Here is a 15,789-nt window from a genome sequence, read left to right as displayed (position 1 = left end):
AATTTGTACTGAGAATGCAAGATCGGTCACTCAAAGATAAAATGAACAACGAAACGAGAAAAACTTGTCGTTAAAGGGTGCGGCCGCTAACAGATAGCATGCTTAGCTATGATAAAATTGCAAACAATTCCTTTTCGCCTCTATAACATCTAATATGGTTCAGCAAGCGCCTCAGTGGCGTGGTTGGTTTGGTGTTTGCTTCTCACCTCGGTGGTCGCAGGTTCGATTCTCGGTCATTCCATCGAGGAGTGAGAGATGTGTATTTCTGGTGATAGAAGTTCACTCTCGACGTGGTTCAGAAGTCACGTAAAGCCGTTGGTCCCGTTGCTGAATAACCACTGGTTCCATGCAACGTAAAAACATCATACAAACAAACAAACAAACAATATGGTTCAGCATTACTACATATATATATATATATATATATATATATATATATATATATATATATATATATATATATATATATATATATATATATATATGAGAGAGAGAGAATTTGCTTGGAATTATATACAAAATTTTCCGGCCGTATGTAGTGATTAAATAATAATATGGAACTATACACTGATTCTCTTGCTACCTTTGAGGTCACAACATTGCGGCATATTCGTCTTTGTTGATGCCCAAAATGAGCAAATTTAAACAATGTTGGTCTGGTTAGTAATTTATTGGGTGCCCACACTGAGAAATTCCGGAGCCTGGACTGCATGGGGCACGGTTGGAGACCAGCTCCCTTATCCCAAAAAAGGCAAGCAGAAAATGATTCCATTTGTAGTACAATGCTGAGCCTCCTCGTCGAAGGACACTCGTACTATATAGTGTGATTTTCAGACAGTTTACATAGACATCGAATTCCACTAGCGTCGATGTGCTTATGCATTATCAGCTGTGCATCGGTAATCGAACTCATTCATTCTGGATATTACCTGAATTAATTTGACTCTATTTTAGTTCACTGCGTCGTGCGCTGTACGGTAATTTACGTATAACGCCGTAGCGGTCCCTGACAAGCGAACCTCTCAGGTGTATGTTTAGTGTGTCTGTTCCACGTTGCAAGCGCAGAATACTACAGGTGTCATCGCAATGGAGCAATGGGGAGATTCATTCATTAATTCATGATATCTAATCTGCAAAACCTTTAATAGGAATTGATCATCTTGTTCAGGAGTCTTGTTAACCAATGTTATGACTTTTCCGACGTACCACCAGGGGAGCGTAATCCAAGTTTATTGATCCATGTAGCACTGAGTTTGCTGTAACTCACGTTGCCACTGCTGAAGTTGACTATGTTGCCCAGTTTAAGCCAAAGCAAACATGCTTATCTTATTCTGGGGAAAAAGAGAGAACGCACGTAAATTCTGATAAGCTAGCAACTCCTTTGTGTCGAAAGATAAGATTTTTTTCCTTGACTACTCTCTATGTAGTGTTTTTTGTTTTTTTTTTTTTCCTTTTTTTAACTATCCGACAGCCACATTTAGAGGACATCGTAAGATTTGTGACTAGTTCATGATTTAAACACTTAATGACTGAATTATTACGATAAGGAAAGCTTTGAAAAGTCTACATAGAATTTCAGAGCAGCTAAATAATTTGAACACAACATTGCTTACAGCATTATTTCGTATAATCTCTACGTGTGTGGGAAAGAGAGAAATGTTGTTATGTACCGATTATCTAACAACTCACGATCAAATTCGAAACGCAACGTTTGTCATTCGATTTGCCATAAGATAAAAGCGGGTGCAAGTGTTCAAGGGTTGAGTAAAAACAGAAAAGACGGACGAACTAACATACACACACACACACACACACACACACACACCCACGGCTGGATACTCTCCGATAACGTGTGCGAACGCTGGGAACATAGGAAGTCTCTGTGCCACGTTGTCTCCGATTCGGTTGCTCTCGTGATTGTCTCCCTTACGAGAGGTTTTATTTTCGTTTTTCCTCGTTCAAAGCAAGAATTTAATGCTACACCGCAACTAGAAGTGATAGTATTACAAGGACATTCGATATCAGTGTTTTGGGAATTGCTGTCAAACTTAGAACTGAGTGGTTTGTTTAGGAATTGCTACGTCGTGTCTGGTCTGGTGTTGTTGTCATCGAAACTGCACTGTAGTAAGTACTATAATATATATATATATATATATATATATATATATATATATATATATATATATATATATATATATATATAAATTCTACACGAAGGATATTGATATATGTATAAAGTGTTTATCTATGTCAAGCAGTTAATCCGTAACTTAGAGAGAGAGAGAGAGAAGAGAGAGAGAGAGAGAGAGACGAGAGAGAGAGAGAGAGAGAGAGAGTCTTACAACCTGACGAAGTAACTAGGCAGTAGTGCGTCCTTTACCGTATATATATATATATGTATATATATATATATAGATATATATATATATATATATATATATATATATATATATATATATATATATACTTAAACAATCACAGTAGGTATTACACTTAACTTCATTATATAGGCGAATGCCACAGCAAAATGACAGGTAGAACGTTAGTACCAAGCACTTTCTCCTGTTTATTCAGGCATCGTCGGGGCATACAAAATACGATTTTTGTTTACCTTGTAATCTTCTTTCCAACCGCATTTCATTTGTGCCCCGAAGATGTCTGATTAATAGGAGAAAGAAAGTGCTTGGTACTTATCTTCTGCCTGTCATTTTCCTGTGATATTCCCTTATATATATATATATATATATATATATATATATATATATATATATATATATATTTATGTGTGTGTATATATTTAGTTGAAACAAAAGTAAAGATAGATGGAAGCTCCAGTTGGAGAGAGGGGTGTGAGCGTGACAAGAAAATGGTAAGAGGAAAATGATAGAAAAATGGGCTTAGGTAGAGGAAAATTGTAAAATTTCATGAGAGTGTTACGGCCCCCATACATTGAACGATTGTCTGAACGACTGTCTGTATTGTTCGCAAAAACACTGTGTATGGGCTTGTCTGAATGCAAAAGTGGGCGGAGCTTCGTGTCTGAACGATCTCAGCGGGAATCTGTCACGACCAGGTTGCTGGCTTGCGACTTAAGGCTGTCATACACAGATCGTTCAATGTATGGGTTTGTCTGCCGATATGACGCTATCGCGTGCGTCTCTTCTAGAGACAAAATCTTTGTTCAGACTGAAATCGGTGCGGAGATCGTTCATACTGTCTTAATAGTGTGTGTGTGGGTCGACAACGATAATCGTTCAGACAGTCGTTCAGACAATCGTTCAGCGTATGGGGGCCTTAAGGGTTTAGAAGAATAAGTGAATAAAACAGTGAATGGAGTGGGAAGGAAATTTTTGGAGGCGCAGTTGCATGACTGAAGGGAGACTGTGCAGTCATACGTGATATGGGATAAAGTGACTGAGAGGAAGGTGCGGAAGTAAGAGAAGGCGGGTGATAAAAGAAGTGAGGTGAAGGTTAGTGAGTTCCTCAGGGAGGATAGGAAAGTGTACTACGAGGAAGTAAATGCAACGAAAAAGGTTGATAGAAAATCGAAGGGATCTCGGAACAAAAGATACAGATGGAGAATTGCTTGGTGGGGAGAATGCAATTTGGGTTCGATGGAGTGAGTATATTGAGAATTGCTAAATGTGGAAGGCTGAATGAAATAAAAGTGGAAGGGATAAATGGCTTAGTAAGTCTGAGAAATTTTCTGGATCTATAATTAAGGATTTAAAGCTGGCAATAAAGAACGTGAAAAATGGAAAGACGCCAGGATTTGATGGGATTAGACATTGCAATAGGGTGGTGAGTGTGATTTGTATGCTATGGTAAACATACGTCACGATTTTGATTAAGAAGGTAAGACAGATAACAGAAAGCAAAAGAGAATATGAATTGAACTGAACTGAATATAGAATTTAAGCCAAAGGCTTGACAGTACAAGGTTTGACAGGTATAACAGGAGGAGAACTTCGTAGTTGCGCTATGAATCAACTGTTAGAGGAAGGTGGACAGTAAGATGGAAGAAAGAGAATATGAAAGGAGGTACAGTAAAATGAATGAAAGAGGTTGCAGCTAGGGGCCGAAGGCCCGTTGGAAAGAACCTTAAGTAATGCCAACAGTGCACCGTATGAGGTGCACTGACGGCAGTAACCCCCTACGGAGAGAGAATAAGTTGAGGAAGCATGATGGAAGGTGTATTTTGCTGAGAGCGACAAAAACTTTTCAATATGGAAGTGAAACCTATTGGAGTTTGTAGGCGTGAGAGAGTAACCGTTTGTAGGCTTGGGGGAACTTATTATTTTTTTTTATTGCATAAAAATAGCAGGAGACAAGAACGCATTACGTCGCCATAGAGTTTTATACGTTCATGGATTAAATAACGCGAAAAGTCTGGGAAAGGATAGTATATGTATTTGTAAAGTTGTTGGATAAGAACTGATATCATGGTGCGGTCTTGACTGGTGACAATGAAGAGAGACTGCAGAGGTGAGAGATCTGAAAGTACATAAAAGCAAGAGGAAAGTTATGAGTACTAAGGAAGAGAAGGGTTGAACGTATGAAAGGATTATTGATATAACTCTCCTTTATGAATGAAGTGTGGATCATGAATTCAAATGCAAGAAAGGAGGTGGGAACTATTGAGATGAGTCGTTTAAATATTGTCTTTGATGTAAGAATAACAGAAAAGGTAAGAAATAACGAGAAACGCAGGAGTGTCAAGTGATCCACTGCTAGTGAGCCTCAAGACAAGTCTGTCTTTTCACCCTTGCTAACCTTTACCAACTTATCTTCAGGATATGTAGTTATCTTAACCTGTCAGTCCTTTTAATTCAGTTATAATACATGATCAGTAAATTTACCTCATAATTGATGCCTAGTCCCACTCATTTGCATTCAACATCAACACTCAGTTTTCATAAAAGGGAATTACTCCAACAGTTCCTACACACACTCCGATTTTCGCTTTTATAAACAATCCTCGCCACTTCTAGGCCTTTTACCCATAATTATGCTCATGCTTTCCTTTTCCTCGGTGTTCTGTGATTCACTTGTTATATCCTGTAATCAAGCTGTGACTTCAACCCAACTATCCGTATGAGTCAACCTTTTAAAATTATCCCCCAATTCGAGAAACTTTTCTTTTTCTACCTGGCTTCCATTTACCCTGATGACTAAATATTGCTGACGTTCACATTCAGCTTTTTGTTTCTTCAAACAATTTCAAACTCTGTCCTTTGTCTCCGCAGTTTCATTGTTATTTTCCTAGTCGGCATTCTACAATATATTCAGAGCCACATTTCTTATTCAACAAACGTACACCTACTGCCATTTCTCTGATTATTATTCATAAGTGTTGTCATAAAAACAGTAAAAAAAAAAATGGGACTATGAGTCACTCTTATCCGAGACCCACTTTCACATTCAGTAAGTTTTCTTTCTCTTTTTTTATTATAAAAGCTAATAGTTCATCGATATAGTTAAAAAATTATAATTTCATTATAAAAATGCAGTGGGTTATTGATAAGAGGATAAAGACAAATATTTATAAGTTATTCAAACAGGATATTGAGCACTGCAATAACATTAAATCATAGATGTGAGAGTTTAGTTCATTTGATGAAAATACTGATAAACTTCAAAGTAGTGAATGAAGACGTTGTAAAAACACAAAAAAGTATCAACGTTACGACACAGCTGTATAAAATTAGACCGGGCTCGTGCAAAAAGGAGTGAACAAGCAATAAATACTATGATCGTTCAGAATATCACTGTATATCACTGTAACTATTCAAAGCAGAATTCTCTCTTGAACTTCCTGCTTAGTTTATCAGGAAGCGAGAGACTTTGTAATCGTTAGCTCAACTAAAATTATTCCAAAAGCAGGTAATATCATTTGACATGATTGATTGAGGTAAGCTTCGATAAGCTATGTCATATAATTCATTTTTACGAGTTTCAGTCGGCTGAATTGTCGACACTTAAAAGTGCCACATTAATGATCAACATAACACTTAATAGCACTTCTTATGTCATTATATACCTCCAGAAGATTGCTCCTACTAATACATGTTAGAATACTTCTTGCAGGGAGACAAGTATTCTTAAAGTTATATTCAAGTTCGTTCCAAAAACAACCAACTGCATTCAATAACAAGTTGGCCCTCATTGATGTCTTACTGGAACATCTTCATGTTAGAATTACCGAAACCTATTGACATTCCAACACCTGATTCATTAGTGAAATCACGTATAAATAATCATAATCTGACGTAAGTTACTCTTGGCGACACTCATATTCCATTATAGTTTCCTTCGTTTTCCTTGATCTTTTCTCAGGGAAAGACCTTGGAGATTTCAGATATATTGAAACCAGCGCTAGCGTATTTTCCTCAAAAATCATTGCTGAGATGAGTTAAGCAACTGTCATGCAGTGTTTTGTCTGTGAAGTAAGTTTTCTTAGTGAAATTAGTGCACTAATTTTAGGCTTGGCTACGTCATTTCTGTTCCCAGAAGCATTTTCCCGAGATGTAACTGAGTACGAAACCTTTCCCTGAGAGAGAGAGAGACCTTACCTTACCTTACAGACCTTACAGTTCGTTCGGGTTGCCCCAGGTCCCTCAGTGTGAGGCGCCTCTAATGTCTACCAGAGAGTTGCTAGTACATCTTCCGGTATATTTTGCATCTTCCAATCTTGGATGGTCTGGGATGCAGTTTAGATATTTGTCGAGCTTATTCTTAAACACATCTACGCTCACTCCTGATATATTCCTCAGATGAGCTGGCAACGCATTGAATAGACGCTGCATTATCGATGCTGGTGCGTAGTGGATTAATGTTCTGTGTGCTTTCCTTATTTTTCCTGGTATAGTTTTGGGCACTATTAATCTACCTCTGCTTGCTCTTTCTGATATTTTTAGTTCCATGATATTTTCTGTTATTCCTTCTATCTGTTTCCATGCCTGAATTATCATGTAGCGTTCTCTTCTCCTTTCTAGACTATATAATTTTAAGGATTGTAGTCTTTCCCAGTAGTCTAGGTCCTTAACTTCTTCTATTCTAGCTGTAAAGGACCTTTGTACACTCTCTATTTGTGCAATATCCTTTTGATAGTGTGGGTACCATATCATATTGCAATATTCAAGTGGACTACGAACATATGTTTTATAAAGCATAATCATGTGTTCAGCTTTTCTTGTTTTGAAGTGCCGTAACAACATTCCCATTTTTGCTTTACATTTTGCCAACAGAATGGCTATTTGATCATTGCATAACATGTTCCTATTCATCATCACACCAAGGTCTTTAACTGCTTCCTTATTTGTGATTGTCTCATTATTAGGTCCCCTATATGCATATAGCTTTCCTTCTCTGTCTCCATAATTTATTGATTCAAATTTATCAGAGTTAAATACCATCCTATTTACCTCTGCCCAATCATAGACTTTGTTAAGGTCTCTTTGTAGAGCGTTCCTATCTTCATCACAAGTAATTTCTCTACTTATTCTTGTGTCATCAGCGAAACTACTCACTACCGAATCCTTAACATTACTGTCTATGTCTTCAATCATAATAACAAACAATATTGCAGCTAGCACCGTACCTTGTGGCACACCGGAAATTACCTTGGTTTCATCCGATTTCTCATCGTTTGCAATAACTATCTGTTTTCTGTTGTGTAAAAATTCTTTTAACCATCTTCCTACTTTATCTACGATATTGTGTTTTCTAATTTTCTTTGCTAATATATTATGGTCTACTTTGTCAAAAGCTTTTGCAAAGTCTAGATAAACCACATTTGTTTCATTTCCGCTTTTCATATTTTTGAATATGTTCTCACGGTGGACTAACAGTTGGGTTTGTGTACTTTTTCCGGGTACGAAAACCGTGGTTGTCCTATATTAAACAAATTATTTTTTATTAAATGTTTCATAATATTTTTCTTCATTACCCTTTCATACACTTTCATAATATGTGATGTTAGACTCACAGGCCTATAATTACTTGCCTCTAGTCTTGATCCACTTTTGAAAGTAGGGGTGATATATGCTAATTTGTGCTCATCATAAATCTTGCCTGTATCTACACTTTGTCTTAATAATATTGCAAGTGGCTTTGCGATAGAATGAACTACTTTCTTTAACAAAATAGCAGGGACTCCATCCGGCCCTGCAGCAGCTCCATTTTTAATTTCATTAATTGCCTGCACAATATCAGCTTCATTAATTTCTATGTCAGCTAAATATTCACTATTTTCGTCCCTTACTTCTATATCATTATCTTCATTATCTATTCTAGGGGTGAATTCTCTCTTATATCGTTCTGCCAGTATGTTGCAAATTTCCTTTTTTTTCATTCGTTAATCTCCCTTCAATTCTCAGAGGGCCTATTTCTATTCTTCTTTTATTCATCTTCTTCGCATCTGAGTATAGTTTGGGGTTTTGCTGATATTTAATAGGGTTTTTTCTTCCAAGTCCCGTTTTTCATTTTCTTTTGATTGTATAATCTTTTGTTCTGCATTTTCTATCTTACTTTTTAGTTCTATAACTTTCCATGCATTTTTTTCTTTTGCAAGACCTTTTTTCCACTTTCTGATTTTCTGGAACAAGATCCTTCTGTCTCTTGGTATGCATGAATGATGTTTACTTTTCTTCTTCGGTATATATTTATCCACTATTTTCTCCGTATTTACCCTTATGTCATCACTTACGAAAATGTTATCCCAATCTTTGTTTAATTCTTCATTAATTTCTGACCATTTTATATTTTTACTGTAGAATTTGTATTTTCCATATCCTTCCCACTTTTTCATTTCTTGCTTATCTCTATTTTCACTTGCTTTGGAATGAACTGTTAATTCTATGACATTATGATCTGAAATACTCGCATTATAAACTATTATTTCTTTAACATAATTCATCTCGTTCACAAATACTAGGTCTAAAGTATTTTCCTTTCTTGTTGGCAGGTGATTTATTTGTTGAATGTTGTATTCTAGTAGCATATCTAATAGCTTTTCAAATTGCCTCTTATCTTCTGCACTACTATTACTCTCTTTTTTATATGTATAAGTACAACCACAGTCTCCTATTCGTTCTTTCCATTCTACGAAAGGAAAGTTGAAGTCACCAGATAGGAGAATAGTCCAGTCCTTGTGATTTCTACATATATCATCCAATTTTCAATTATTAAGTCAAACTCTTTAGTATTAGGAGGTCTATATATTACTATGTTCATCAATTTTCAGATTCAAATTCTACCGCTATTAGTTCACATTCTGAGTTTACTATATTTCTCATATATTTTTCCTTGTTTTTTGTCTTTCCCATATATTGCGTTTTCCTTGATCTTTTATTTTTTCTATCTGATCTATAAGTTTGGAACCCTTTTATTTGATCATCATTCCCAGTCTCTTGGGAATACCAGGTTTCACTTATATTCATTATATCTATTTTCTTTTCATTTTGGGTTAGTTCTTCTAAGTACTCTATTTTTCTTTTTGAGTTACTCGTAACTAAACCCTGCGCATTCATCACTATGATGGTTTGCGTGTTTTCTCCTTCATTTAATATTGGTAGTAATAAGGATTTTCCCATGTCTCTTTCCTGTTCTGGTATGTTGTTCTTTTTTTCATTTCCAGAAATTCTGACATTAAAAAATCCAACTTTTCCATAATATTTGATCTTCCTTCATCATAATTATTCATTTTGTGAGAGAGAGAGAGAGAGAGAGAGAGAGAGAGAGAGAGAGAGAGAGAGAGAAACAGGACGCCGTATCTCAAAAACTAACTATGGAATTTTCTAGAAAACAATCTCATTACGTAGTAGTCTAATCTAACCTAACCCAACTCAACCTAACCAACATAACTTAACCTAACCTAACCTATGGGCATGGCAACAAATCCGCTGCTGGTGCAATATTAGCATATATTTCTGGAATTTGCTTACCGGAGGGTTAGGGGCCATGACGCTGATTTATGATTTATTAATACAATTAATCAAATTCTGTCCTCTATTGTTAGAGGCATGTTCTAAAATAGCCCAGTTTGTATGATGTTTTTACGTTGCATGGAACCAGTGGTTATTCAGCAACAGGACCAACGGCCTTACGTGACTTCCGAACCACGTCGAGAGTGAACTTCTATCACCAGAAATACACATCTCTCACCCCTCAATGGAATGTCCGAGAATCGAACTCCCGGCCACCGAGGTGGCAGGCCAAGACCATACCGATCACGCCACTGAGGCGCTCTAAAATAGCCCAGGATCATGCAACTGTCCTCTCATATGCCGTCAGTCATTTTGATAAACTATATTAACTCTTTCATTGCAATCGTCATACGCATGTGTAAAAATTTCTCCAAAAAAGCTTTCATGAATTCAAAAAAATCTGTTATATATCTTCAGCAAATCAAATAAACACTCACGTGTTTCTTACGATTGACATCATCGAACTCTGTCTCAAACTAGAGAACAATATCTTGATTTTCATGGTAATGCTCTATGCCTATAAATACACTCCCTCATATTTGGTACAATCAATTCATTTGCCCCCAATTGTATTTCGGAACTAGAATAAAAAAATGATAAATTTTGGGTGGAAGGAGAAAATTGGAATTAACAGATTGTATTCGTTATTCTAAGCTAAAGTCACACGTCAAACGTTTCAGCCAGATTAGTAAAATTGATTGAAATATTTCTATCGTGAAATTTTTTCCCTTTTTTTTTTGAGAGTAGGTGTACTCCTTCCCCATCACACTTTTATTTTTATTTTTTATTTTTTGCGTTCTGTTTCTACCGTTTCGTAACCTCATTTCTGTCCTACGTGATTTAAAAGACTGACAAGATTTTTTTTTTTTTTAACCACATCTTTTGATCCCTTTTTCATTCATTCGCATTGAACCTCCTCACTTCACTTCCGTAAAGGAAAATTGGCTCAAAAAAATCCTTTCATAGGATATATTTCGCTTTTCGGAAACCACATATTGGAATGAATATTAGATACATTAATAACAATGGAATTTACTCAAAGACATCTTTGGAATAGACGAAATAATTAAAATGGCCAGATGTTCTCTTTTCCTTTAGACTCCTTACTTATTTTTTGTCCTTCGTCAGTTCTGTTTCATATTTTGTCCCTAGATGGTTTCAGGTTAGCTGCAAAGACAGCGCACACTTGTCGGAAGTTCCATGTTCACAGCCAACGAGTCACTTTCTTGCACACATGTTTACAAACTATAATAATGCCAGAACTTGAATGAGTCATATTTTTATTTAAGCCGTGCACTTGCTTTGCCTTTCACTGTGCGCACCTGTTACTTTTTTTAACAATTTATTATTTTTTGTTAGCTTAATAAATGTAAGTATTTATTTCCATGCTCTAACTTCTCAGCAAATATGTTTAGGCTTAATGCCCTTGGTGCCAAAGATACATTTTACATAAATAGTATATACACAAATATGCCTGTAAATGAATATACAAATCGATTTTAGAAAATTTAGGTGCATGTGCACTTTTAGAACTGTCAAAATTTCTCCTTTAAAGCTAACTAACAATTGCATTTGTATTCTACAGGTAAACACATGAAGAGGAAAAAAGTTTACTGCTAGAAGTCTCATCCTTCATGAAGTTACACAAGATTTGTCTGCAGTCCACTAGGTTACTTTATTGCAAGTGTTACCCTTGAATAGATATCTGCCTGCCTTCTTTCTTAATGAAGATGGAAGTAAACAAACTAAAATTTTGGCAGACGGAGATCTTCGTCGTTCTATGGCTGTCATACGGTGCAACGTATTTTCTTCGGAAACCACTGGCACTCATCAAGGACGACCTTCAGTCTAGTATGAATTTGACCTCAGCTGACCTTGGATGGGTGGATACTTCCTTTTTGTTACCGTATGCATTGGTGTCGTTGACGTTCAGTCACCTTGGGGACCGCTATGGTCCCCGTCATACACTGGCTGGCGGTCTGTTGATCACAGCAGTTGCGTCTGCCTTTATTTCTTATTGTGATTCGTTCGTTTTGATGTTGGGACTACTTCTAGTCAGTGGAGCAGGGCAGTCACTGCTGTGGCCAGCAGCTTGTTCTCTCCTGTCCAAGTGGTACTCGGACGATTCGAGAAACTCGATTTTTGGGATGTTTGGTACTTGCTGTTTCGCTGGCGGCTTGGCAGGTACTGGGTTAGCCGTGTGGGTGCAGTCCATGTATGGATGGAAGCTGATATTCATCCCTCCAGCTATCATCGTATCGATTTTAGGAGCTCTGTGTTATCTCGTTGCCTACCCACCAGAAGCACGAGGGATAAGTGTACCAGGAAGAGAAGTGGAAAGCACCTCTCCGGAGGCCCCTAAGCCTCAGTCAGGCAAAACATCCTTTTTATCCCTATTCTGGATTAACCTCGTACCAGAGGTATCCTTGTCTATGTTTTGTGTCAAAGCAGTGCGCTATGCTCTCATGTTGTGGCTACCTTTGTATTTCTTAAGGTCTCTTGAATATTCAAAGGTGAATGCGGGATTAGCTGCCACGGCCTTTGAAATTGGCGGCGCTGGCGGTAGTGCTCTCCTTGGCATCGTTGTCGATAAGTGCATGAAAGGAAAAGCTCTTCTGGTAGCAGCCATTTGCATCGGGGGATCGGCAGTTACTCTGATCCTGTTCATGCTTACGTCGTCGTGGGGTCCAATCTTTCATACCCTCTTCCTGGTCTTAGCGGGTGCTCTGAACTGCGGCCCAGACATTCTCTTAGCAGGATCCGTTGCTGCTGAGATAGGGGAGAGAGAAGGGGGAGTGGCTCTAGGAGTCACGGGAGTGGTCAATGGGATGGGGTCTTTAGGGACAGTCCTCGAAGGTCCGATGGTATCGTTTGCTGCAGCTTGGTTTGGCTGGTCCTCCATGGTGCCTCTGATGATAGTGCTGTCGTGTGTCGGTGCAGCTGCGAGCTTCAGGGCGAGTGTGTTGCATGACAAGCTGTCTGCAACAACCGCAAAGCGCCCTTTGGTAGAGACTGAAATTGTGTGATTCTCCTTTCTGGTGATCATTTTAACTTGGCTGTGTAGATTATGAAAATGAGGAAGTATTTATATGTATTTATATTTAAAGTAGTTTTTTTAAAGAAAATTTGATTCCTTTTTTACACTGATTTCAGGTCAAATAACTAAATGCACAAGAGTTGCCAAATTTAAGTATGCTTGTTCCTAAGTGCCTTATGATGATCAACCAAGAGGGAAATATAAGCTTCATAGCAACTAAACCATATATAACTGTAAAGGAAGTATCATAGTTTTGCATGATTTAACTTATGTTCTATGTTGCTTTTCCTATGACTAAATGCACAAGAGTTGCCAAATTTAAGTATGCTTGTTCCTAAGTGCCTTATGATGATCAACCAAGAGGGAAATATGATGAGCTTAATAGCAATTAAACTATATGTAACTGTAAAGGAAAGTTTCATAGTTTTGCGTGATTTAATTTATGTTCTATATTACTTTTCTTATGGCTAATTGCAAGTCTATTTATCTGATTGATTCTAATGTTTACTTTGGCCGAAATAACTCCCTAAGCGTCAGATTCCTCTACCCATCACTGTCTCTTGCACTCTCAGGCAGACCAACTCCTGCACAGCGATGCCGTTTCTTCTTCACAACATTGGCTTTTAGCAGCGTTACCATAAGCAGTTCTTCTGATTTTTTTACGTAACTTATGATTTAATGGTTAGAATGCGTATTTTCCGATGTAGAATTATTTTCCGTGACGTAAAAGAACTACATGTCACTAGCTTAACATAAAGTATTTTTGACGAAGAAAAATAAAGAATTTCAATAAAATTCATTTCTTTAAATAAGCAGGATATATTTTATAACTTTATTTTCATAATAAAACATAAAAAGGCAAAGTGAAGAATTTTATTCCTCAGTGCCGTGCCCTGTGACGGAAAAGCCACGGAGGGTTGCCAGATGTCACCAGAAAGTCACACTCTTCGACAAACCTTTCAGGCTGTAATCGAAGAACGTGTCCTATCCAACGCCACTGATCTGTCAATGGTCTTTGAGTTATATGATGAACATCTGTGATCTCTCTAATAGTTTCGCTGAGAAGGTGATCTTGCTATTTAACACCCAGCATTCTCCGCTGGTATATTTCCAAAACTCTGAAACGTGTAATCTTATTTTATCATCGTATCGAGATTCCGTTCAATAGACTAAAACTGGCATCGCAAAAAAAAGCATACTTCTTAGTGTGTGATGTAAGCCTGTTTGATAACTATATGTTACTGAGCATGTCATTAGCTTGCATCCCCTTCAGTCTATCTGCAAATTCGTTTTCAAGAGATTTGTCATTTCTAATAGTTCTAACTAGATACTTAAATGGGACAGCATCATAGATGGTTTTACTATCCGTTCTCACAACCTTTGATTTCACAGCGCTGATTTTAAGAGCAATATCACTTGCCATTCGCTTCACTTTGTTAACAAATGTTTGTAAATCTTGTACACTTCTACACGCAGGCTTCCCCCTTAGCTTTTCCGAAGGCTGATCATCCCAGATTTCCTCTGAATTCTTCTCTCGAGATAAGAAAATAAGAGCATGTGCCTACAGCAACTAATATAGTTTTCTAAAAGTGAAGGACAAATAGTCTCAGGTCTCAACGTTTCCGGTCATGAACGATTGTCAACTGTTTGTTTTGAAATAAACTTAGGGTTTCGTCATTCTATCCTTTACTTTATATTTCCTACTACAGGTTAAAGTTCGCAGTTCCTAAAGACAAAACCCATATGATAGGACATTTCATCGACCTTATCAGAATAATTGTGGTGAATGAAAAGTTGCAGCTGGAACAATAATATTGCACAAAATCACTCAACTGACGCTTAGAGGATTTTCATGACGCGATTAAAATAATCAAACATCAATTCAGATCTAATGTCACGCGCTCTCCATATCTCCCTTTGTTAAATCAAGATATAAATGTTGAAACAATCATGCATACATGTTTATATAAGCACACAACTGTGCATGCGCGCATGAGTGTTTAGTAAGTGCAGTTTTGGAGTTACATGTATATTCTGTTTTCTGTGAATCATACATAACTTTAATTGAAAACCAAAGACTTTGTTGATTTCATATCTTAATGTTTTATCGCATTTCGTTTGTCAACATTTTAACCTAATTTTCCATATGATTAGATTCATTACATCAAATGAATAGCCCTAGAAGACTGTTGTTTTTTAATCTTTGCGTTTGTTTGATTTCTTTTCTCTGAGATATAATTTTTATTTTATATTTAGACTCTTAAGACTGACTTAATGGTTTATGATGTATATAATTTTGTTCAGTGTCACGATTGTCGTCATCTAGTGACAGCAATCACACGAAAATTATAGGTTTTAATTTCACTGAGGGACGAAGACTCATCTTCACTGAAACCATTCTAACTGTCAATGATTTCCAATTTCATTTTGTAAATTGAAATGTGTGATACTGGAATCATGAACTGTGATTGACGCGCACCTCCTCTTCTGGAATGTATATCTCCGTAACAGGTGTGATATTGAAGATGAATAATAAAAGTGAATAGAATAACTCTTTGTGTGTGATGTACCTCACTTAGAATAATTAGCCCGTTTCACAATGTCAGTGTTGATATTTTCTTATGTGCTATCTTCATTGCTATTGAACTGCAGAGTTACAGTTTAGGAAAATTGCCTTAAACCAGCAACAACAGAACAAATTCATAATGATATAAATTCATGATGATATAAAGAAAGGACAAAAGTGAGTACTACCTAATACAAGGA

General features: G+C 36.9%; 1 protein-coding gene across 2 annotated transcripts; it reads left to right on the top strand.

The window, feature by feature from the left end:
* Positions 1–1,833: 1,833 nt before the first annotated feature.
* On the top strand, positions 1,834–15,575 carry LOC135217364 (glucose-6-phosphate exchanger SLC37A2-like). Of its 2 annotated transcripts, none has more exons than XM_064253205.1 (2): positions 1,834–2,124; positions 11,572–15,575. In XM_064253205.1, exon 2 carries the CDS (start codon positions 11,711–11,713, stop codon positions 13,010–13,012), a length of 1,302 nt encoding a protein of 433 aa, XP_064109275.1. In that variant the 5' UTR covers positions 1,834–2,124; positions 11,572–11,710; the 3' UTR covers positions 13,013–15,575. The 2 variants fall into 2 exon arrangements, with proteins under 2 accessions (XP_064109275.1, XP_064109276.1); XM_064253206.1 differs by lacking the exon at positions 1,834–2,124 and adding an exon at positions 3,076–3,470.
* The last annotated feature ends 214 nt before the right edge of the window (positions 15,576–15,789 follow it).

This window comes from Macrobrachium nipponense, chromosome 7 (assembly GCF_015104395.2).
Source record: "Macrobrachium nipponense isolate FS-2020 chromosome 7, ASM1510439v2, whole genome shotgun sequence".
NCBI lineage: Eukaryota > Metazoa > Arthropoda > Malacostraca > Decapoda > Palaemonidae > Macrobrachium > Macrobrachium nipponense.
This window is presented reverse-complemented; position numbering and strand designations above follow the sequence as displayed.